The sequence below is a fragment of the Salarias fasciatus genome, chromosome 11 (genome assembly GCF_902148845.1).
Source record: "Salarias fasciatus chromosome 11, fSalaFa1.1, whole genome shotgun sequence".
Taxonomy (NCBI): Eukaryota; Metazoa; Chordata; class Actinopteri; order Blenniiformes; family Blenniidae; genus Salarias; species Salarias fasciatus.
The window spans coordinates 1,351,416-1,376,778 of record NC_043755.1 but is presented as its reverse complement, the minus strand read 5'-3'; the positions used below and the strand labels follow the sequence as shown (position 1 = coordinate 1,376,778).

The 25,363-nt window shown below is 43.1% G+C and overlaps 1 protein-coding gene across 2 annotated transcripts; it reads right to left on the bottom strand.

Annotated features, from left to right (window-relative positions):
* Nucleotides 1-1,492: 1,492 nt before the first annotated feature.
* Nucleotides 1,493-25,363, bottom strand: st14 (ST14 transmembrane serine protease matriptase). 2 transcript variants are annotated; one of them, XM_030102161.1, is made up of 19 exons: nt 25,156-25,363; nt 14,837-14,984; nt 14,035-14,195; nt 12,781-12,851; nt 11,936-12,108; nt 11,180-11,215; nt 10,474-10,702; nt 8,058-8,197; nt 7,790-7,893; nt 7,259-7,368; nt 6,888-7,018; nt 6,293-6,397; nt 5,651-5,758; nt 5,178-5,291; nt 4,621-4,740; nt 3,990-4,170; nt 3,213-3,481; nt 2,495-2,631; nt 1,493-2,347 (listed from the first exon to the last, which is right to left on the bottom strand). In XM_030102161.1, the coding sequence occupies exons 1-19, from the start codon at nt 25,180-25,182 to the stop codon at nt 2,186-2,188; spliced, it is 2,526 nt and encodes an 841-aa protein (XP_029958021.1). In that variant the 5' UTR covers nt 25,183-25,363; the 3' UTR covers nt 1,493-2,185. The 2 variants fall into 2 exon arrangements, with proteins under 2 accessions (XP_029958021.1, XP_029958022.1); XM_030102162.1 differs by having other exon boundaries at nt 10,474-10,699.

Here is a 25,363-nt window from a genome sequence, read left to right as displayed (position 1 = left end):
CATTGAATGCAGTTACTATGCTTATTTTTTTTTCTTTTGGAACACAACTAATTGCCATTTGTTCATTCTTTTAATAATGTATTAAGAATTTTATTTGCTAAAAATGAGCTATTGTTGCTTGTACCTTTGTACACATATTTATATTTAAATAAAACCATTTCCGATAAAGAGCTGTCTGGCGTGAATCTCGACAGTAAATCAGCCTGCTTGCTCATCGGGCACGGGGAACAGTGACAAACAAAGCTTCCCATGTAGCAAAAGTGATGAATACATAAATTAGCAGCAGTGTCTATGTTGATTTTCCTATTCCCCCCAGTGGTACGCTTTTTTAATGAAGACAGATGAGACAGGAGAACCCCTACTGTATGCACATCCACCTCCCGAAGCCAACATGCCCATCTTGTAAGGGAATAGGATACGACTGTGACAAAGAAAGGTATTATTTGACAATATGAGATCGTCTTGTCACCTCTGTTCCCCAGGTAGGCACGCTGCTCACGGCGGGGAGGAGAAGTACATGCTCATTACAATTCGACTGTGAGAAGGGACACGGTCTCCCAAGACATGCATTTATTATACACAACATAATACCAGACAAGACCCCATCAAAGACAAATGATACAGGTGAAGCAATTAGGTTCAGTGGAATCAGACAGAAGATGTTTATTATCACGGCTGTGAAAGAGAAGCAGAAACACAAAAACAGCGAAATGATAGAAGGTAAGTCCGTAATCAAAAACACAGAATGTACAGCTCTTATGAAAGAAAATAAAAATTAAAAACTGTGACCTCTTCCTACTTTCTAAAAATGAAAAAAAAAAAAAAAATACATTTACATCCTTAAAAAGCCTCTACACAATTCATAAAAAGGCCAGTTGAGCAATATCCTCAGTAAGTTCTCCCCTTCAATAAATAATACTTATGCAAATCTTTGGTGTGCTTAACCAGGACATAACAATACAAGACGTCAGACAATAAGGCTGGGTAAAATAAACTATCCAATCTAGTGTGTTATTTAGGCTGAGGTTGATTAAGTTGGTCACGACCAAGGAGAGGAAACTCTCTCAGGGATGAGAATAGATTGCAATGCTCTGGCAAGTACTGAAAACCCCACTGATTTACTTTGACTCTCAGTTGTTGTGATTAAAGACCCCGGTCACCCCGAGCTTTGCTGGAGACCGGTGCAAAAAGCCGACTGGACCTAATCCTCATATTCAGCACTCCCCGGTTGAATGGAATATTTTGGCACATCATTCACAGACCATGCAATTCCCTTAAGGATTTGCAAATGTAAAATACTGATCTGGAATGCCTGCGCAGATCAACAACAGATCATCACTCCAGTGTCACTCTTCAGCAGTCATGCTCGTGCTCTGGCCTGTTGCAGAGTGCTGACTACACGTCTAGAATACTTCACTCCTGGCTATTTTCCAAAGCAAACCTTGGGCTTTTAGATTGATTAATGCATTTTCTACCTTCCGGGCAGCTTCCGTTTTTCATTCATTTTAGTATGATATGAAAATGCCCCGACATGGATGTTTATCTTAGATTTTTTTTTTTTTATTCCCATCTAGCTTTTGTCAAAATTATTTTATCATATAAAAATCCAAACTTCATAGCAGGTCACTGCGTGATTTTGTTGTCCAGGTGCGCCGTCCATTGCATTAAGAAGGCGGCATTACACCGAACTGAAAATTTAAAATACTAAAGCTTAAAAAAGGCGTAATACTGGGCTCAGACGCACAATGTAAAAGCTGTGTAAAATACCGATGCACTGAATCTATATTAAAAAACTCCCAGGCCAAATCATGGGAAAATTATTCCTAAACCATACATATTTCATTACTTGCACTCGGGGCAGACTGACCAGTAAAAAGTGTCATAAATTGATGAGGTGAAAGACACGGTGGTAATGAATGCCTTTAAAAATTATGCAGAACGTAAGTTACTATGGTTGATTTGTGAGTGTCAGTAAAAGGAGGAGGAGCTCACGTCAGGGATGACAACCAAACAAAGTGCCCAAGTTATTCATGTAGCTGAGTCCACACAACGGCGTCCTGAGCCTGCTGCTAAATGAATAAATCCCGGGGAGACTTGTCTCGACTCGGACTACATCGTTCCGTCTCCAGCTTCCTGGGCACTCTGATGTTCCCGTCTGCGTCCCTCCTTCATCCTATAGACATCATCAAATCCCCGTCTCCTTCTTGATCCAGTCTCTGAGTTTGGTGACGCGCGTGTAGACGCCGGGCTTGTTTCGACGAGCGCAGCCCTCACCCCAACTCACGATGCCCGCCTGAAACCACTTCCCGCTCTCCTCGAAACACGCCAGCGGGCCTCCAGAGTCTCCCTGGTGAGCATCGTTGGGCGAGAGCGTGGTTATTAGATTGGCTTTCCATGCGAGGGCATGACAATTACATGACTGCGAGAATTTAACTGCATGGAGCGAACTCTTTTTTTTTTATTATTTTCTTGAGAAACTGATGCGCGATCTCACCTGGCATGCGTCAATCCCCCCCATCAGGAACCCGCTGCAGAGCATCCTGGAGGTGACCTGTCCTTCTGTGACCACGTTACACACCGTGTCGTTGATGATTTTCACCGACGCCTTCTGCAGAATCTGCGCCTTCTGACCTGCAAGAGCAGGACAAAGGGGTCAGCGCTCGTCAGCCACGTGACCTCCGTGTCCGCCGCCAACATCAAAGGTGTTAATGGGCTGGATTAGTGTTAGCTAATGAAGGTTTAAGAGGCTTCCCAGGAGGGCTGACATCCGTGTTGATATATGGATATGAAGGGAGGCCTAATTGAATAGAACAGATTAAGAAAAGATGAGAGAAAAGGTAGGCCGGATGAAGCGGAAGAGAAGTATGTCATGATGTTGGGGGGGGGGGGGGGGGGGGCGTATGAGGAAATGGGAAGAACTTTAAAGGATTAAAAAAAAAAAGACGATAAAATGAGGAGGAGATGAATGGGGAAAAGGTAAGCAGGGGAGGAAGATAAAGGACAGAAGAATAGATCACTCTGTGGGAAGGATGGGGGAGGAGTGGGATGTCTCATTTTGAGGTGAGCTGCATATGCAAAGAGGAAAAACACAATAGCAAAGTGAGGCGCACAGCATAAATATTCACAATAATTATAATAATTAGTCAGGGTGGAAAAAAAAAAGTACACAAGGCTGCAGTTCTACCCAGAAACACACAATTCCTGCATAATACCTCCTTCTCGGAGCGCGCCCCAGCCTGTGATCCAGCAGGACATGCCTGCAGGGAAGACGTGGGAGGAAGCGGGTAGGCAGATGGGCTGGATGGTGTTGGTGAACTCCAGTGGCTTACTGAGCTCCAGCAATGCAATGTCATAGTCAAAGGTCATCCGGTTGTAATCCGGGTGGGTGATGATCCTCTTCAGGGAGCGTTGCTGGACACCATCAAACTTGTAGAGGTCTTGCATACCACTGTAGGTTTGCCAGTTGGACGGAACACCATAGCTGTGATAGCACAGGAGCACAGGGCAAAGGTTTCGTTCATTTTAAAGGACCGGGGTGGGTGCAGGCAGTGTGATGAACATGCATGAAAAGTCATACAAGCCACTGCTGCATGCGCTGAACGTGCCAGGGGAAACAATACCAGGGTTTGATTATTCAGCAACCAAGCAAATTACTGGAGACATGTGATATATATATGAAACTGCGACAAAAGCATTTTTTTTTTTTTACAGTGAATATCAACACAGACGGAGATTCTTTGAAAATAAACACATTCCACATTCAATCATAATAAAAGTAGATCAAGCTGAAGAGCATGGTTAGTGCACCACCTACAGGGCACTGTCCTAAATACAGCCTGATGCCTTCATGGAGGAGACAGATTAACCCCCACTGCCACCCATCAGCTTTTTGGGATATGTCTGTTTAAATGCGCTCTGTTGTGCACAGCTCTATTTCTCCACAGCTGGACGAACGTGACGATGAAACATGACGCGGATGTGTGACTCACTTGGTGTCAAAGGTGGCGAAGCAGTGCGCAGCCGAAAGGAGCCACGTCTCAGAAAGGATGGAGGCCCCACAAGCATGTCCAGTAGTCTGATAGGCCAGGCTGACTTGCCAGGGCCACTCTCCAAACGCAGCGTTCTGCCCTCCGACAATGCGGTTCAACTTGTAAGGTCTGGTGCCACAACCTGAAATGTAACAGAAAGTTTAACAAGAGATAAGGACACCAAAATACAAGGTGGTGCTGGCATGAAAGATCAGACGGAAAATCTGAAAATGAGATTAAGTTGACTTGAAGCTGTCATGCTGTCGACATTGGCTGTGAAAGCCACTGTGACTCTTTGGAATTCTAATAAGGCAAGCTGCCATATTTGCTGACCCAAAAAAAAAAAAAAAAAAAAAAAAAAAAAAAGCACAGACACACCCTGAGGCTTAAATGAAAAGAAAAAAAAAACAAAAACTTCAGAGATGATGAGAACAGCTTTCAAGGAAAAAAAAAAAAAAAAAAATCAGTCCCGGCCTGGGGGCCCTTTCCTAACCGACAGCTCAACATGCAACTCAATCCAGCTCCTACAACACTGCAGACATCAGGTCCACAATGAAGCCATTTCTCATTAGGGAGCGAGAACGTCTCTCACCACAGCCGACCTCGTCCGATTCGTCAGAGCAGTCGTTGACGCGGTCGCACTCGGCGTTCACCTTGTTGACACATTCCCCGTCCTTACACTTGAAGCTGAAGTCGGAGCAGACACCAGAAGCTGCAGAAGGGAGGAGACAAGTTCCAAAATGAAAACACTTTTTTTTTTTTTTTAACCAGTAAAATACTCGGCAATCAGAGTGGCTTCACAGTGAAGCTTGAATGCACAATGCAGAGTGATTGAGGAGCAGATTGCATTGATTGGGCGTATTGATTGGGGTTGAGGTCTAATATCCCTCTTTATTCACAGAAGTGAAAATCAAAAGGGAATGCCGGAGTGCCCTCTGTGTGGGTATCTGTGCCTGGTAGAGTGAGTGAAAGGGAAATTGATATAGAGAAATGGAGAGTGAGAGGAAATGCAGAAAAGAGCAGAAACATTGTACAAAAGAAAAACTTAATAGACTCTTTGGTGATCCTTACACTGTGAATGAAGGGCGTTCACTTAAATTTACTATCTTTTAAAAAACAAAAAAAATAGTGCACATGACTGGCTCTTACAGCTTTTGCAAGAGGCCTCGTCGCTCCCGTCGTCGCAGTCCCTCTTGCTGTCACACACAACGTCCTGAGGCAGACACTCCCCGTCCCCACAGCGCCACTCATTTTCCTCACAACCTGAAGGCAAGGCCACATTGTGTGGAGAAAAAAAAAAAATACATTAAAGGAAGCTTGAATAAGAACACCAATCCAATAAGCTTCACAAGGACATTAGCGCTGGAGCCACAATAGACATTAGCATCTGTCTCCCTTCTTCGTCCATGCAGAACATACGATTAAGTGTCTGGATGGACGCTGAGAAAATTGGGCAAAGCTTCAAACAAACTCCATTACAAAGCAAGTAATGACTGTACACAGCCCAGGAGTCAGTGACCACAGCATTAGCAGTGATGTGCCTTTAATGTTAGCACAATTAGCATAGCATTAAATGGGAGTTTATATCCCCAAAGAGTGCTGCCGGAGACTCGAATACCCACTGCATTGTTTCTCGTCGCTCCAGTCTCCACAGTCGTTGACGCCGTCGCACTCCCAGAACTTCGGCTTGCACAAACCGTTGTCACAAGCAAACTGGTCTTTGGCACATTCTGGAGCAGGAGAGATTATACTCATCAGTACAACGTGAACACAAATCATTAACTAAAAGGTTTGTGAGATACAGGTGTGCTGAAAGGTTGAAGATGGAGAAACAGCTGCTCTGGCTCAATTTTCACAAAATGACTGGACCTTATGTTTGACACCCCTGGTCTGCATTGGCATGCGAGTGTATACTGCATGTGAATTGGGCGAATGTGAATAACTGAATAAGCAGTGCGGGACTGCAGCAAACGTGATGTGTAAGTGAATTGCATTTTTTTGTTTACAGGCCACTTTCTCTCGGACCTCGGCACTGTGATTTCTTGAAGTTTGTCAAACTCGTGATGATGGAAAAGTCCAAATATTGCTTGTTATCTTTACTCTTCGAATGTGGTCATCCAACTTTCAGAAAGAAAACATTTCTCAAATGTCAGACGGGCACTTCAAAGAGATGTGAGGATGGCATGGAAAAGAGGATAGGAAATGAGTTTGGAAGTGGAGGGGGGTGGTGAAGAAAGTGTTGCTGGGTCAGAAGGGGGACTTACTGCACTGGGTCTCATCGCTCATATCGCCACAGTCGTTCCAGCCGTCACACTTCAGTTCTTTTCCAACGCAAAGGCCAGAGCGACAGGCAAATGTGTTGGGGCAAGCTGCTCACATGACACGGAAAAGAGAGAGGGAGCGGGGAAAAAAAGAAAAAAAAAAAGGAAAGACGATGATGACAAATCGAGCGAGAGGGAGTGACAGTATGTTCACAACATCCGTCACGTTGCCAATGCTTGTCCCTGTTGATCAGAGCAATTATAAATCCATTTCGCTGAAACTGGGAGACGGCATAAAGAGCAGAGGGTATTGAAAACGACAAGTTCTTGACTGACAGTGGGAAAATAAAATGGACCCAATAAACAAGCTCTCTGGTGATTAGTCTAGCTCTCTTGAGTTTCACTGCAGCAGTTTCAAAGCCTCTATCGCTAAACAGCTCTATTTGACTGTCACTCAGCCGCCGTCTTCTAGTGTTTTAGACAACGTCGCTGCTGCCGCTGTCTCACTCCGTAATGAAAGGTTCGGGGTGTCACTGTCACGTTGGCATTTTACCCATCGGGCAAAGTGTTGTGTAAATTTGGGGGAGAGGAAACTCACGGTTTGAAGGGTCGTAGGCACTGTAGTGCGCGCTGAAGCCTTTGTCGGTGTAGGACTCATCGGAGTGGAAGATCACGGTCAGGCTGTTGGAGATGCTCGTCACAGCTAAAGAGGACATTTCTCCACAATACCTGCGACATGATCAGTGTTAACATTTTGGTCAATTTAATGGCAAAGAAATTAAGAAATACAGCAATATCCCCATAAAAGGTCTTGAAATGCAGCGATATTGATCTTGTTCTCATTTGTTATTGCGATTACAACGTTAAAATGTCAAGAACAGAGCAGAAAACTAATTTTTCATCATCAAAAAAAGGGGGGAGACCAATCAGTCACACAAGGCAATGTTTAAACGGATCTTTAGGTCTTACTTGGTGCCCATAATCTCCACATAATCTTTGTGACACTTGCGGACGTCCACTCCGGGCTCTTTTATGCGAAACATGTTGAACTTCACTCGTACCTTCTGCCCAGCAGGAACCTGTGGTGCGGAAAAATGGGTGATTGGTTCCTAACAACCTTATTTACCATGCATGTCACTCCTTCAACAACACACACACACACACACACAGGCACATCTTTCTCAAGTGAATGTCAGCACAGGAGCTGCATCACATCACAACAGGCACACATGCGCAAGTACACACATGTACACACACCACATACACACCAACAAACAAAATCAAGGGAAAACACTGCAGCTCAGCCAGAGCTGCAGCAGCCACAGCGGTCTGACAGATGAAGATAGAAGAGGTACTGAACAGCTTGGCTTCTATAGTGCTGCCTCAGCATTCCTCTCATGGCAGGCTAAGGATGGTGCTGGAGGAGGAGGAGGAGGAGGAGGAGGAAGAGGAGGGGTGCAGGCTGAGGAGGGAGCCAGGGAGGAAAGGAGTGTTGCAAACCTGTATGGTCCACTTGCAGTCCACGGCAGGAGGATAGAAGGCAGGGTAACGTGGGGACGTAAACGTTCCTTCTTTGTCAGAGAGGACGCCGCCACATCTCATCACTGGAACAAAGAGCGTCATGCAGTCACATCCTGGCAAAATTTCTAATAATCTTTGATGGGATTAAAGTATAACTTGAACTAATCTACAGAAATGGTATATATATAGTGCACTGTACAGTTGGCAAAAGGATGGAATTAAGCATTGTAAAGTGGTACTTAATCACCTTGAGTCTTGGGAATGGCTTTGTACTCGGCCTCAAAGCCAGGCCTCTGGGTTTCAGTGTCAGTAATGAAGTTAATCAGCATGATGTTGCCGGATGACGCCACCTCCAGAGGGTTGGAGGGAGGCCTCTGCCCACATTTCCTGCGAGAGAAGAATGAGCAGTCAAGCAAGGTGCAATAAATAAAACCACAAAGAGACTTTAATGACGAATAAAACGCACCAAACAGCCGCGAAGCATTCAGTGTTTATCTGACATTTGAATGGAGCTTTTTCACAAGCTGTGCAAACCTCCACTACAACTGTAATTCATCTCGGAGAAAATAAATAGGGAGATTGTGCCAGCGTCAGATAGAAATGGCTAAGGCGGAGTTTCAAAGTCAAACATTAGGTATATTAGCAAAAAGTTTGAGCACGGCTGGCGGCAGAGCCACGGAAGTGTGAATGACACTGCAGGAGCGGCAATACATCTACCTTCAGTAGAATAATGTCATTATAGGAGTATTATATTACGGCTCTCATAAACCGCATGTCACCTTGGATAAAGCTGATCGCTCAATAACATTATAAAAATGTTATGCATCGGTTAGTCAAGCATATTTGTTTGGCAATGATTTCTGAGTTGGAAACCGCCTGCAGCAACAACCGACGCTGCATTCAGGAGCCCGTAGTCTCAGAATCGTCCCCATCCCCAGTAGACAAAGTGCAATTACACACCGTCGCGCGGCAGGATTCAGGGTGGCACCTTTCACAGATTTAAAAGGAGAGGTTGTTTTTGAGCCAACTCAATCTCGCCGAGGTCCCAAAAGTTGACAGTAAACGGGACACAAAGCACTAAAGGTTTCAGAGCCAAATGTAAAAGAAGAAGAAGAAGAAAAAAAAAAAAAAGGAGTTGTGATCACAAATCCAGTGAAAGGAATGAAGTGAAACATATTCCACCCACATCAAAACAGCTTTCATTCCCAGATCCCTCTGCCACATTTCAGTCAAACACAAAGTGATTCCCAGTGATTGTCTTTTGGGAGTCTTTCTGTGATCTTCAAGGCTAAATAAATGAGACAAATGTTGGCTGAGGCCTATCAAACAAACCTCGCTACTAAGGTTTAAGGCAATGTGGGAATGTGATTCGAGCTCCAGTTTGATGCGCTGCAGCAAAATGAGATAATTTTTTTTTCCTCTTACGGGGATTGAATGCTGCACAACATGATGCTAGTAAATGTAAAATGTGATGATTATATCAAAATGTAAGTCAAATTAGATAAACATACTGAAATTGGCTGAATATAAAAAGGTTGTTTTTAGGTGTGTGTGTGTGTGTGTTTTTTTGTTTTTTTTTTTTTTTTTGGAAAAAGGTTTGAAAAAGAGAGGGGGTCATCTTATAATCAGGGTCCAATATTCAGCTCGTTGTGTTATGCTGAGCTCTGCATAACAACAGGGATTCAAAATCAAGAGGAACATGCTGGTTGTGAGCTGCAGACGTCTGATCAAGCCAGTCAAACATGAGCTGCGTGCAATAAACACCGAGTTGATGATGATGATGATGTGGAGGGGGTGAGAAACCAGCTACAGATGCTGTTCACTGGTTTCAAAAAGCTGTTCAAAGGCTTTAAAATGCTGCATAACGGTTTGGACGGAAGCGAGGATGACACGCTGTGGGAGGAGCAGGCGGAACCGGAGCGGGAGAGCAATGACAGCGAGGCAGAGAAACTTGTTCATGCATTCATTTTCAGCGGGCTGGATTACTGTAACGGTGTGTTTACAGATCTCAGGGGGAAAAAAAGAAAAAAAGTCTGCTAGACGGCTGCAGGTCATCCGAATTCCTCACCAACACAAAGAGGGTGGAGCGCGTTCATCCTCTGCACCGGCTGCCTGTGTGTCGAAGGACCCACTTCAAAATCTGACCTCCGGTCTATCAAGCTTTGAATGGTCTCTGGCCTAAATACAGCTCAGATTTACTTGTGGAATATGAAACATCCAGGGCCCTGAGGAAGAGGTTTACCAAGTGAACTCCATGTGTAGAATAAACTTTCTGAACACCCGAGGACTCGCTTCTTTTAAATCCACAATTAAAACACTATTAACCCAAGCTTTCCAATAAACAATTGATTTTACTTATTTTATTACTGTTACCTTAATAAAGTTTTTTCTTTATTTATTCTCCTTTGTTAATGTAATTGTTAATAGCCTTGTTTTAATGTATTCAGCCTATTTCCTTGTTAGGCACTGTGAATTGCCATGTGTCTGAATGGTGCTACAGAATTACATTTGCATCGCCTTCCCTTTTCTGTGAAAAATAAAGGCTTAAGACAGTGTACAGGAGTCACTTTTTCAAACGATGGTCTTTTTTGTCTTATATGTGAACCAACAGTGTGTTTTCAATTGAAAAACTACAGAGAATGCACCCCTGGTGTCTTACTTACTCTGTGATGGCCTGGGAATCGTCGGGGCTCAAAGAGTCATAGATGGAGACAAAGTCATCAAAGCAGTCATCCTCGATGTGGAAAAAAGGGAATTTCAGGACTATAACATTCTCCTCTGAGGCCCGGATTTGCCACTGACAGCGAGACTTGGCAGGGTAGCCCGTGGGGTATCCCGGAGAGGAGAATGTCTGCACCCCTTGTGCAGCCTCCAGACGGTAGAAACAGTCTTCTGAAACAACGGTTGGTTACATAAGACGATGTGCATGAACAGATGAAACTCAGATCAACACAATGCGTTTTTCTATTACATCAAAATATCTGTGCAAGAGATGCAACAATGACAAAGAGAAGCGAAGCTTCACAAATAACACGTCTGAACGGCATGTAATCAGGCGTCGCTCTCTCTTTAATGCTGAGTGTGCATAAAGACAAATTCATCAAAGGTAGTACAGCTAGTATGGTAATGTAATGTAATGTAGTCTAATCATCCCAAGGTTATAAATCACCAGACAGTGTCAAAGAGAAGTGTCGGGCATACTGATTGACTCGCCCCAGCCTGATAGGGAGCGCTCAATCTCTGACTAGAGCAGCACATGTACAGTACGGGCCGGGCCAGCCATTCGTTACAGACCGGCAGCAGAGTGAGCATCTAGCCAGCTGGAAAATTACAGCGACGAGTGATTGAAATGGGACATGCGGTACTCACGGGCTGTGGGCTTTCTGGCCATGCGGGGATCTGTTTCTGGAGACGGGCAGAAAGGGGTGCGGGACGACAGCAAAAAACAGGAGAGAGGGTGAGAATGGGTCACCAAAGTTAGGAGGCTGATAGAATTTGATGCATGAGCCTAAAATATTTGGGTTGCACATTTTCTGTTCCATTTCCCTGCGGTTAAGGGAACCGGTGATGGTGTGCAGCTCTTTCTGCTCCATCTCACCTTGCCCTACAGCAGCAACCCATACATCTCTGTCTCACTATCTAGGACAGCAACATCAAATCATACCCACAGAAATCATTTTAAAAAGAGGACCAAAACCACTGAGTCACAGGCCCGGCACTTGGCTGGTGGCCAGTGTGTAGACAAATGCAATGTGAATGCTGAGAGGACAGAAGGAAGAAAAATGGCTGTCTCAAGTCAGGCCAGCACCCAACTAATATCATTAGGAGGATCCAAACAGCATAAAATGTGCAATCTCAGATGCAGCACAAGCTGAAAGGCCCGGGCTTATCTGTTATCATCTTATCAGCAGAATTCACAGTAAGTCCCTGTAATACAGACAGAAACCTAACAGAATACCAACGCTGATAGCAGATGACAACGACCTTATACGCGTCTATATTTACAAAGAATAGTCTTTGCTTTGTGGTAAGCACTATTTTCTTTATTTACCCGGATGTGGTAAACAGTCAGCTGTGTCTCTCTTTTCAGCTTCGGCCCGCCCAGCCGGCCCCGGCGTTTCCTACCTGCAGTGGTGACCTCCGTGATTCTCAATTCGCTGCGGCTCGCCTGGCTTCTCGTCTCCTGAACGCTGGTTTCCAGGGCCTCCAAGACCCGTTCCTCTGAGAACTCGGGCACCAGCTCCGAGTCAGAGGAGGGAATCGTAAACTGGGACCAGTAATAGGAAAGCACGCCCTCACTGGTATGAGCAGAAATAAAATAAAAAAAAAAAAAATGGAAGAAAAGCACAGAGGGACATCAAAAACTTTCAAATATTTCACATTATAGCACATAAATAATGCAACCCTGTGGATTTTTATTGCAGTCAAAAAATAAGCTGAAAACAGACTGAAAACCTGCAAGTGCAGCCCACGAAGCGGCGCCTGCATGCTTTGTTACACACATAGCGGACTACAGCACTACTCGGCAGGCCGCCAGCTGCTGTAACTCTGTGATACTGTGCAGCAATTCATATTTCACTGGAGCACAATACTACAGATACGGGCAGAGCCACAGGTCAAAACAAAACATCTCACTATGTTGTGCCATGAAATGCCACAAACTCAATGGACTGGAGTGAAGGCAACACAGAGGCGTGGCTCAGGCGGCGGAGCAAGACGCCTTCCAGCCGCAAGGCTGGTGGTCTGATCTCCCTATTTACCTCTTCATGTATTGCTTCTCACGGTGAGTGAGCAGCTTGCATGTGAGAGGGCGTGGGAATGGTGATTGATCGATTAAAGTGACTTGAGACTGCTGAAGCGGTTGAAATGTGCTCGATGAGTGAAGTCCACTCACAGCGGAACCACTGCGGGTCTTCGTGTCGCTCCAAGTGTGCACAAAGAGTTAAAAGAACTCAAGGCGTCAACATTACCTGAAAGCAGTGACCACGGATTTTTTGTGGTATTTCTCAAGGAGCTGATCTGTCTTGTAGTTCTCTGCCAGCTGTGTCGAGACAAAAAATACACTTTTAAGCCATCAGACGACGTGTAGGAAACTCTCTTGTGTACATAAAGAGAACATATAAATCAGCATGTGAACGCTAAAGCCGCTTTTCTCGAGAGTGCACAATGCAATTCCGAATAAACTATCCCGGCTTCAGCTGAAGTGATCTATACACCGACTCAAACAGGCTGCAGTCATTTTTCCTGGTATTAAATGCAGGATCCCACCGCTCATAAAACTTGAACAATGTTCGCTAAATTCAAAGCATGTGCCCTTTGTGAGAATAAATTGTGGGGATATTTGACAGTGAATGCAACATAAAGAGAAAGTGAGAGGTTTAGACCGAGTACAAAGGAGGAGTAGATGAAGAGGATCAGACACGAGAGGAAGACGCTGAAACATTGCAGGAAGATCTGATGAATTCCCATAAAATAGGAAATATCAAGGCCAGATTCGACGGGATCCGATTTGAAATCCACATCAGCAACGCTGCAGACAAAGCTCATCTGAGAGAAACTGGAAAATAAATGCCACACAATGCTGAAAACCCTACAGAGAGGCGGTGCTGGAAGGCAAAGCTGTGGGACACCTGGTGAAGGCGTCTTTCTCCGGGGCACCTGAGCACTGGGATTTCAACCTGCAGCGATCCTCCAACAGCCGTACCTGCCACTTTAAGAGTAACCTATATCCGAAACTATTCAGTAAAAGCTTTTTTCGTTTCGTGATACGAAAGCCAAACCTCGTACATCACAAAGCTTTCTCCCAATTGTCAAGTCATCTAATATTCTTCTCCACCACTTCCACTCTAATTCTCGGCTAACACCCTCACTTACGGAGCTTTTCAGTGAGGAAGTGTGCGCTGGATGGGATTGAGCGAGGGCTTTTTGTTATCCACATGCTCCTAAGTGGTGCTACAAAACATCTCCACCGCCACCAATAATAGGAGATGCCGTTGAGGGAATTACCGGGGGAATGCACAAAGTTTTATTCCGCCCACACAAATGTGCCTTCAGCTGCTTCTGTGCAATAGAGGGGATGTATTTAAAAAGCATTTCCACAAATGGCAAACATCACTGAGAGCTAATCCCTAACAAAGGAGGTGAGTGTAATATTCTGCTCAGAATAGTTAACAAAACCAGAGTACAAGAAAGGAGCAAACGCATCCTCTTTTTGTGAGACTCACAGTTTTTTCCAACTGAGCTGCCAAATCCTGAAATTCTTTGCTGGTGGTGTCCTCCAGCTTCTGATCGTACGGCACATTCGCCAGCCTCATGTGTCCGCTGAAGACCTTGTCTGTCGGGCTGAGATGTGAGCTGAGGGTAGCTTCTGAATCTTCATCTTTGACTGGGAGGAGAGAGGCGTTTGATCAGCAGACGGCTCAGAGATGGCTGCTTCTGACGAGACGGGAAACTTTCAAACTGGGCTTGAAGGACTGTCTTAAGTCGTACAGCACAATTTCACACTGTGAAGACAGTTTTTTCCCAGAGCAATTAAGGCAGTCAGTTCAATCAAGAGTGCGTTTATCAAGACTTCCAAGGCCTTTTTTTTTTTTTTTTTACAAAGTTCTACATGTGCAAATGACAAAAAAAAGCAGTGCCATGGACTCTGTGACACTTTCCTCCTTTGCATTATTAAAGCAGAACGTCAGAGCTGTCAAATGGACTAACGCTAATGGGAAATTACAGTCTAAACAAGCCACTCTTCCATTTTTAAATCAAAGAGCGGTGCCTTCAGAGCTGGGGTAAAATGATCCACTTTACAGTTTATGATATTATGCAACTCCTGGCAGCAAGTAATGTCAGCAATGCAAATAATATGAATTTTTCATTTTGCTCCATCAAGAATTATTTGGATGTAGGCACAGAAAAGTCCACAAAATGTTCTGCATGCAGGAGCTGACTTCATCTTTAATCCTCCGGAAGAGAAATACAGCAGAGTAGTTAATCCTGGACCGATAAGTAATCAGGGAAACTTTAAAAACTCACAGACGAAAAACCAAATGAGGAACGCTGCTATGGCTGCGAGGACGAGAAGCGCCAGGAGAACGCCGATCAGGATGCCAGTCTTTCGTTTGGACGACACTTTCTCTTTGTTAGTCAGGAAGTCGATGTTCTCGTGGCGGCCATTACGGTCCTGTGAGAGGAAAAAGAGAAAAACAGAGTGAACACACATCGGCTAGTGCAAGAACCTTTGGGGGATTGGTTGTAATCATACATAAATTAACTTAAAAAAAATTCAAACACTCTATAAAACTGAATTGTGATGTTTCTGACAGTTCAGATTGAGAGGCTGTGACTCAGAAGGTTGCAGGTTCGATTCCCCATCTCGCCTTGTTCACATGTTGAAGTGACCTTGAGCAAAACGCTGAACCCCAAATTGCTCCAAAGAGATGAATGGCGCATTTTACATGGCAGCGGCTTCCACTGGTGTGTGAATGTGTGTGAGAATGGGTGAATGTGATTAGCAGCGCTATAAGAGGGGAAAGCCATTTAAGCGAAACAGAACATTCTAAAGTGTTGTATTCTCAATTTTGATGACTTACCGGCTAAAAATATGAACATTAAATCAGAAAATGTTGACATACCTCACTGTATATGGAATAAATCAAAGTATCACTCTTTAATATGAATCATGGCAAAAATTAATCTTTCCATTATATTCAGTTTTTTTGAATTCACCTGTTTCTCTTCAGTAAAACCCACATGTCAAAATAAATACCCAACACCTAACGCTGACAAGCACTACTTTTCCTCCTAGCTGTGATAAATCGTTTCATCTCTGCTGACGTGTTTTTAGCTTGATATACACTTATACCATCTATATGCTGTCGAAGCCCTGACTTTGATAATGGTTACACAACTTATTATTGCTATTATCGTCATCATTTTTGAGTAGGACTGATGAATTCACATCTGCCTCTTCAACTGACAAGAGAACCACTTTTAATATATCAGATTAATCAAACATCTTTGACCTGCCGTCACGAAGACTTACAGAAACCGCTTCCCGTTGATTGAGAGAGACAGCCGAGTTCTGCCGGAATAAAAGTGCTGTTGCACAATGTGACACATTAACCAACGGGACGTTAAACACCTACCACTCGCAGGGTGACGGGTTCAAACAAGCCGCTTCAACACATATGCTTGCACAACCGGCATTACCCGTTTAGTAAAATCAGACAGCCGGAACACACTGCTGTGACATGAAATTCTGGCGTTGCACAATGGCTGCAAGATCACCTTGTGCAGACCGTGGGCATGGTGCTGCGAGTATCTATCAATACTGGGTGTGTGTGCGCGTATGTGTGTGTGTGTGTGTTGTTGATCTCTCTCAAGTGGGTGGACTGAGAGAAGGGTTTCGAGCCGGTTAGTAATCAACACACAATGAATTCAGTGCCTGTAGCCCATGAGTGAAGAAGCCTGAGTGCCATTAGGGATGGAGAATCACTTTGGTATTAAATCAATTTGTCAGATGTGCTGCCCCTTAAGATGGGGGCTCAATTACATGAGTCTAGATGATAACTCATGGCAATTAAGGCCTATTCTTGCCCGGCTCTGGCTTCCACACATGCTTTCTAATTGGAATCTGTAACAGCAATCATGGGCCTGAATGGGGGGAATCATTACATATGGGGTCAGCAAGTGCTCCAGGGTCTCTTTCTTATCCGTCACCCTGATCACAGCCTAATAAAACCATTAAATACTCTTTATTATATTCAATTCTTATTCTACTGGGGCAAAAGGAATCCAGTTTTTGCACTATATGCAGGATTTTTTTTTTTCATGCTCTTTATGCTCCACCACTGATACCAGAGAAGTAAATCAACTCCAAATGAATAGCAATTAGAAAAGAGGGGAAAACATGCTGAAACAAACTAAGAAAAACCAGAAAATTACGATGTGAACTGTATTTTTTCAAGTAAACAGTCAGTTGAAGCAGATTTTTTTTTTTCTTCTTCTTCTTGTCGAACCGGTCTGATAACATCGTCTGTGAGGCGCGGTCGAGAAAAAAAAAAAAAAAATTAGTTCCCAAACAAGCATGGAGCTGTTGTGAACTAATCCTGTGTATCTTCAGTGACCGAATTATTAATCTGTCTGGTGCAAACACTTAACATGGCATGCATTTTCATTTCATTATGCCATATTTTTCTGACAAATGTATTCAGCACGCACAAAATAAAAACTGTAACATGTACAGTTTCCAGCATTTAAACATTTCAGTTTGAGCGACCAGAAAAAAATAAAAACAAAACACTTCTTCCATCGGTAGGTAACAGCCAAGGTTAATGAAGAGAAATTTCACAACAACCTCTGAATAGGAGTTCTTTGCCAGCCACTTCAAACTTCTTATACCTTCATTCTCTTGTGTGGCAAAGGTGAAATATAACTCAAGCAATATAGTTGAGCCAACAATCAAAGAGTAGCTGTGCAGTTTATTTACACACCAAGATTGCTGTAATAAAAATACTCCAACACGTCACGGCAAGAAAATTTTAAATAACACAATAAATGAGATACAGAGTCTTGGTGTCGTCTATTCTCACTGTATCAATCGAGACAACCTCAGAACATTTGAAAAAGAGAAAAAAAAAGGTGGGGGCGCAATCCTGATGTTTCAGTAATGGTAACTGTAATACAAAGACATATTAAAATGTCCTGGAAAACAAAAACAAAAAGTAAAGGTCTGCTGGAGTTCTACATCCTACGTTTTGATGTTTCACCCAATCAGCACGTCACATTGTGCCCCGTCTGACAGAATCCGCAGCACCGCGGTCGATCCTCTGGAACTTCTTCTGGTTCCCTGATTTCTTCATGAAGGCGTGGCATGAAATTTTATGCCGTATTAATTGCACACCAGTTTTAGATTTCCCTTAACGCTGCGTCTAATCACTGCAAGATCAAGGTATTAAACAACTGGAGACAACCGACAGTTTCAGTTGGACTGCCTTTAACATTGCACAGTACGGTGGGAAAGTGCCGTGGCAGCGGTTCCACCGTCTACAAGAAGAAGCCCGAGCATTTCCAAAACGCAACGAAAGCTTTGTCTTTTCACTTGCAATGGTTGTCGTGTAAACGGGCCCTAAAGCGTGCCGGGTTAATTGGCAATTCTAAAATAGTCGTGTGTGTGTGTTGACTGGAATTGGCTTCAGCCTCCTGTAACCTTGAATAAAGCAGGTTTTCATGATGGATGGGTAATGCCAGCAATAAATAAAAGATGGCAGCCTTGAAAAGTGATGAGGACAGGCTGCTCGGGTCTCTTAAACTTTTTTACAATCCTGTTTTCAGTCTTAGCCAGCGCTTACTCAAGTGGCATCCGCCAACGAGCGAAAGGCGGACTGCAGCCTGGTGAGGACAACAATCCATCACGGGGATAAGAGAGAGAGCTGCACCATCACCAGCAGACACAATCACATTTATGAAGAATTAGAAATCATCAATTACACATCATCCAACAACGCCGCTCCGCAATATCGGCTCAATATGCAATAGCAATGCAGTTTGTCATGAATATAAACACTTAATTGGGTGTTGGTAATGTCTTTGTGCTTTCAGATTTGTTCTTCCTAATAACAGTGCTTTTTTTCTCTCTCTCAGCCCTAATTTTTTGTTGTCCTTGATCATTTTACTGCTTTTATGCTTCTAAGTTCTGCAGAAAAGAAGTAAAATCCAATCCGTTTCCAACACAGGATGTTGTAATTTCATGACAACCAGATTAACAATGACCAACTTCACTTGACGTGGGTTTCAGGGATCATATATGCCGCCTGTGGAGGTGAACGCCAACATGCTGCAGCTGGAACCACGGGCATTATCAAGCAAAAGGAAGTCACAGGAAAAGGAGGCCAAATAGAGCCAAATTCAACTGAACAGATCCAGTTCCAGTACTTAGCAAAAAAAAAAAAAAAAAAAAACACCTAACAAAACACACACAACAAAAAGAAACTTCTCTTCATGATTTTTTTCTTCTCTGCAGCAATAGGTTAGATTTCAGAGCTGCTGGAGAACATTCCCTGCTGTTCAGTTCTAATCTCCACGACTGTGTTGCATCAACTCCTCTTATTAAACTGTTTGTTCTCCACTGTACAGATCAGGAACAGCAGTTACAATTAATTGCAGCACTGTGTTTTTTTCCCCACCTGTTGTTGCAAGGTCGTTTCAGGATCCAGTAATGGATCCTATCCCCGGTCGTCTGTTTGAAAAGCAAACCCATAACTCACTGAAGCCACACCCGAGGTGACTGAGGCCCTGAACACATGTTAAAAATAGTTTTTTTTAAAATTGCACTCTTGAACCTGCATCAGTGAATATGCAAAAAAGTCACGGAGTGCAATCCTTAACACTTTCTTGTGTTTTTGTTTTTGGTTGCTTTAGTTTTACGCTTTTTACTCATCAAGATCTCAGAGAAACAGGATCGACATGGCTCTCCTTGGGTTTTTTTTTTTTTTTTTTTTGTGCAACAGTGACAATAGGGACACAGAAAAAGTTAAGGCAGCGCGGGGTGATATATAATAGATCTGAGGTAAACAGTGTGGTTTGGCGACTTGCAGGAGTTATGTGGATGTCATGAGGGCTCACCGTTGTCGGCACTGTATAAATGATGGCCAAGTTTTTTTTTCAAAAGATTCAGAGTTGCTGTTAGTTTTTCCAATCCAACAATTGCACTACTGGGTTATATTTTACAACCTTACGTCTGCCTCCTCATTGAAAACTCTTTTTTTCACTCCCAGAATTGACCGTCACCAAAAAGTATTATTAAATTGTAAAGAAAGGCAAGATATTCACAGCTCAGTGTTTGGATCTACTCACTGCTCAATAAAACGCTGAAATCACAAAGATTGCTCATGGCCTCCAACTAAAAGGTTTGTGAGCATTGAAAGGCCGAAAGGTGTAGAAATAGTTGTCAGCACACGAAGGGTAGTAAATCCAAGTTTGAGTTGAATTCAAATTGCAACAATTGCACTGAGGAAATAGTTTAAAGTCCACTGCTGCTGAGTAAACAAACAGCCAAACGCACCAAAACTTTGACGATTTCACTTGACAATATCTTGTAAACAGGCCCTTTGTTCAGGTTAAGTCAGATGGATATTGATACCACAAAGAAATGTTTATATGGTGCAGCCCTAAATTGCAATGTGTATTTGTAGACAGCAGAGGAAGAACATGCAAACTGCATATGGAAAGACTGTCAATCGGAAACATTGATGCTGAGAGAGAGGTGAAACTGACTGCGCCCTGCCGCTGGAGTCTGTGTTTCATATCATGTTGTGGAGATTTACAGATTTTATTCATCCCGTGGGGAAATTCCCAGTTCCAGCAGCATCAAGAGAATCAAATCAAAAGTAAAAAAAAAAGGGATTAGACAAAGTAAATGAAAATCAAATAAAACCTTAAATTTCGGCTGCTGGGTGGTGTGCGTTTCTGAGCTGAGGGTCGTCGACCTGAGCCTTTCCCTTTCCTCAGTCTGTCAGTGGAGCAGGTCAGCGACAGCGTCCATCCCTGATGCTGGACTGTGCTGTTCGGTGCTCACATCGGAGCCCGTCTTCCTCACCGTTTGGTCCAGCTGCTGTAAATCAATACTATTTAATGTTATCAGAATCATAGCCAAAGAAGTCGACCAAGTTTAACAGCAATTCAGGCTTCAACGGCAAATTATGAACTCTGAGTGAAGAAACTCCCACACATACATCTATCACCTGACAGCAGCCCCAAATTCATATTTACCAGCTTTAATATCACTGCATGTTGCAGGTGCAGCCACGCAGCTGTGTATAAAGGGAAATGAAGCTCCAGGTACATTACCATGTGAAACTAGGCAGAAGGAGGAGTAAATAGGTCTACTGCTTCACGTTCTGCTCGGCAGAACGGGACAAGAATGAAGGAAGACTTGAAATTTCAGGTTGTGCTTGCCGAAAGGGGCCTTAAGAAAGTCCGCATAAAGTCAGCGTACAGCCGACTGTAGCGAGTCAAGTCAAATCATAGCGCATTACTCACTGGAGTGAAAAAGAACAACAACACTTTTGTTGTACAGCTTCATTGTGATCGTTTTCAAAATGTGGGCTAAAACACAAATGAAAAGCAGCACAGCCTTGCCTGAACAATTATTTACTGACTCGTCTGCTGAGTCACCACATAAACAGGGAACAGACTGAGTGCATTAATCACTGTATTCCTATTTGATCCAATATCTCAGACTGCCCTCGCTGATGTGAGTCATCAAAACTTCACAAAGGAAGAAATACTCAGTTACTAACAGTTTCACTCAAGCATGAAAAAGAAAAAATACGTTTTTGACATTTTTTTAATCCATTAAAAGCCAAAATAACAGATGATTGCCATAGCAAGCCACAGCAACTTACAGTAAGAGTCAAATCTGTGTTCCACCACATTCGATGCCATTTAACCTAAAGCAGAATCAGGGGAACCTAATAGTTCCTGTTGCGACCTGAACCAGATCATAGGATGTTTTGTAGACTTGTAGCCAGATCTAATATGAAACCGGACAAATGCACGTTGATATCATGTTGCATTCTCCTTACAAAACACACGAAAGCTGCGAACAATAAAGAAAGCGAGCAAGCGTGTCCTCTGTTCTTTCTGGGATAAAATGATGAAAGTAAGCATATGGTAAGATAATAACTGATTCAACATTCACTGCATTTGTAGGTGATCTAACAGCTGTTAACTCACTACAAACTCAGTCAAGCGATACAAACATCTCCTTCCCTTTTCATCATGCATTTTTTTATATATTCATATTTATCCAACCAGATGGATAACATTCCAATTCAGATTTTTTTTTATTATCTTTATGTGTGCCAATATGTTGCTTATCATTTTTTCTAAAGACGTACTACACAAGTTAAATATTTCAAGAACACATGCATTATTTCATTTCTTCTGTCTCGGGTTTGTCGTGTCAACAGGGCCTTTGCCATCGGAGGATGAGCGAGGAAGGTCAGCTGAGAGATCAAGGCTATATACACTGCTGATTATTTTCAGTTTATGCCATTCTATACAAACAAAGAAAAACTGTGTACTTCCCTTAAATCCGGTTACTGTTCTCTCATGTTCCTCACACTTAAAGCTATACAACATTGTGCATTTCCACAGAAGCCAACATCATTTTCACAAGCCTGTCAAATAAAAGGTTATTGGGCCGGCGAGTTTGTGCAGCGCTGACCAAAGGCTTGTAACCATTAATGAATCCTTTCGCAAAGAGAAGTTCACCTTTGGCTGTCTGTCTTTTACTCCCACATCCTCTGCTGGCGTACCGGAAAGTCTCAAACAAGACTGAATTACAGTGTGAAATAACAATAACTGCGTGGACATTTACATAATGTATGCGCAATACAGAAGGATTTGACCTATAGGTTAGGCCAAATACGCTTTTGGCGGTTTTCACATCCCATTACCACTTAACATATAAGCCTGCTTCAATTCTCGCTATAAAAAGCTATTGCCTCAAACAGTGATATACCTGTATCACAAAAACCAACCTAAATGTGACTACCTGCCACACAGCTCTGCCCACTGTGAGGGGGCACAATGGAAATGAGGCTCTGCTGTCGACGTACAGCCTCGAAGAAACACATGAGAACTTCTAAGAGTTTAAATGAGACTCCGCCAACGCAGACTGCACAGCTCTTTAGTCTCAGAAACTTTCGGTTTAGACTTGTGAATTACCAAAGCAAACGGCAAACCATCGCATTTGAATACAAGCAAACGACCTCTTATATAGTCAGTAAACTTGAATATAAAGCAGTTGTGTGAATGCCAATTATTGTCACAGATGCAGCAGGCCTGACAAAGGCTCAGCCGTAGGGCTGTCAAACATAAGGTCTGTGGGTCAAAACAGGCCAACAAAAAGCTACAATCCGGTCCTCCAGACCACCAAACAAATTGTGAACAATTTAAAGAAAACACTGATTTCGTTTTAAGAAATTTCTAAGGAGTAGCAGCCACAACGTCAGACTGAGACCTGAGCTGAGATACTGCTGATGCTGCCATGGAATCCAGCAAACCTGCTTTAGTTTCAAAGTCATGCTGTCAGGGGGAGTTTGTAAAAACATGCAACATACAGCAGCATAAGGAGACTGTTTTTTTAAATGTCACTGGAGGTTGCACTAGAAATTGGCTTTATTTTGAGAATGTAGTAATTTTTGGTGGTAATTGCTTGGTTTTTGCAAAAATATTTGTATTTTCATCACATATACTCTGTGCCACAACAAATAAAATCTTTAACATTAGATTTAAAGGTTATTATGCCATTATCAGTCCAGTCCACTCAAGATGAAATTAGACTATCTTTGGCCTCTGAACTAAAATATATCTCACATATCCAAATGGCAAATAGGTCAGTTAGTGACCAGAGGGTCAGGGTTCAAGTCTGGTCAAAACTTGCAGTGCAATAAAATTCTGCTGTACATGCAACGAATCAAGACATATCTGTACCAAAGACCACACAAATGGTGCGCACAGCTTTAAAAAAATTATTGTAATATCAATGCAGGTCAAATAATGAGCATGTTGAGGTTTTGCGATTCTGATGTTTTATTACAAAACACAGATGTATCACAAACACAGCAACTTGTGCAACAGCAGTACCAAAAATCACTTCTGGTATAACAAACTCCAGAACCCAGCCAAAGTAACACAATAAACACTGAATAACATAACTGATCATGGCACATAACAACAACTTAAGAACAATTACACAATCCCTTTTAAACCAAGAAAACAATCCCCTCCCAGAACATGTCCCACAATGCCTTTCGGCCACTCAGCCCAGGCCACCGCTACATTATCAGTTCTGCATGAAGAAAGCTGTTAAAACTCAGAAAGGAACCTATAATGCAAGGTACCTACTATATCTGACACAAGAAAATCCTTGTAAACAGTGGTGTAGTCCAGATGTAGCAATATTTAATAAACTAACTGAATGAAGGTGAAATCTCCTTCAGTGGAACGTGACTTTTATTGCGAAATCACTGTGAAACCGCTGTTCCCGTAATGCACAGCATATGCGCGCACCGCAGAATTAAGTGGAGGCTAGCTTGATCGTGCATGTTTAAAGGCAGAACTGTAACTTTCCCGTTCATAAATTCGCCTTTTCTGTGTTACGAAGCGGACACCTTCGGACCGCTGGGTCTCCCCTCAAGCGTGACGTCACCCAGCATGACAGCAGCGGTGACGTTGTGGCGCGCACGAGATGACAACTTTAATTGGTAGAGCGATAGTCAGCGAGGACGTAATGTGGAGACGAATCAGTGAAAAGTAAATGAAGCCAAATGTCAGTGTTTCAGTGTTTGAGTCAGCCGCTGCTTCTTGTGTTACCGCCGCTCTGAGAGAAACTGCAGCTGCATTTATGGCTGAAGACTTCATCAACAGGTTTAACTTGTGTTATGAATTGACAGTGCAGCAAAATCAACTGGCCTCCTTTTTCCAGGACTTTTGGGCCAAGAACGCAGTAATCCCGTTAATGACCTGATGACGATGTTGAAGGAACATAAACAGTTTTTTGAAATAATTAGTTTGATAGTTCTTTAAAGTTGAGGTGTGGACCAATGATGCCATTTGTTTATGACTGTTTACAGACGTTACAGTCCTTATTAATTCATTAATTTTTCTTTAAGTGAAACTTATTTGTCTTGTGTTCTCACTGGCTATTCAGTAATTAAAGTCCAGCTGTCAACGGCTGTTATACATCTTGTGTTGTTCACAATACATTTCCATTTGGATAATTTCATAACCAGTCTTTCATGATGTCAAATATGGACGCATTAATGAGCGTGGTGGTTCTCGTGTGGGGCAGTTTTAGAGCAGCTGCTGGGGGACAGATGTTGCTCCAGAACGGCGACGCACGGGTCTGGGATTGGACAAATCTGAGTTTACTCACTAGAATAAACTAGACTACACCACTGCTTGTAAACAACGACAGGCACACACTTTGGCAAGGAAATGTGGAGAATATGTAGAACTAACCCATATGGACACAATATTTAATGAAACGGGAATGTAATCACCTGGACCAAACTTGCCACTTCTACCTGAGGATCTTAAAGGAAAAAGGTGTGACCTGTTTTTAAGACTCGTGCTGTCTGAGGCTCCAGTGTGATGATCTGAATGATAACTGAGGCCCTGAAACGGAAGCTGCGTGCCAGAAAACCAAACGCATGACATACATTCCCTACAGGAAACTACCTGTAAACAACAGAGAGCTACCACTGAAAGTGCGCCCCACTTCAGACATATCAAACAAATATCGGTATTTTTTCGCTGCTCGTGTGAGATTTGACAAGACTTACGTTGTAATTATATCTGGCAGAATACATCTTCTCTCAGATCCTCCTGGTGCGCAGCAGGGATCCAAAAGGTGTCCGGTTAATGAAGCCTGACACTCTCTGGCTTTTTTGTAAAGAGTTCAGCAATAAAAGGAAAAGAGGGTTTGAGGTAGTTTAGAGTAAAATCAGAGTCCTTCCGCGGGCTTAACGCGGAAACACCTGAGTCCAAAAG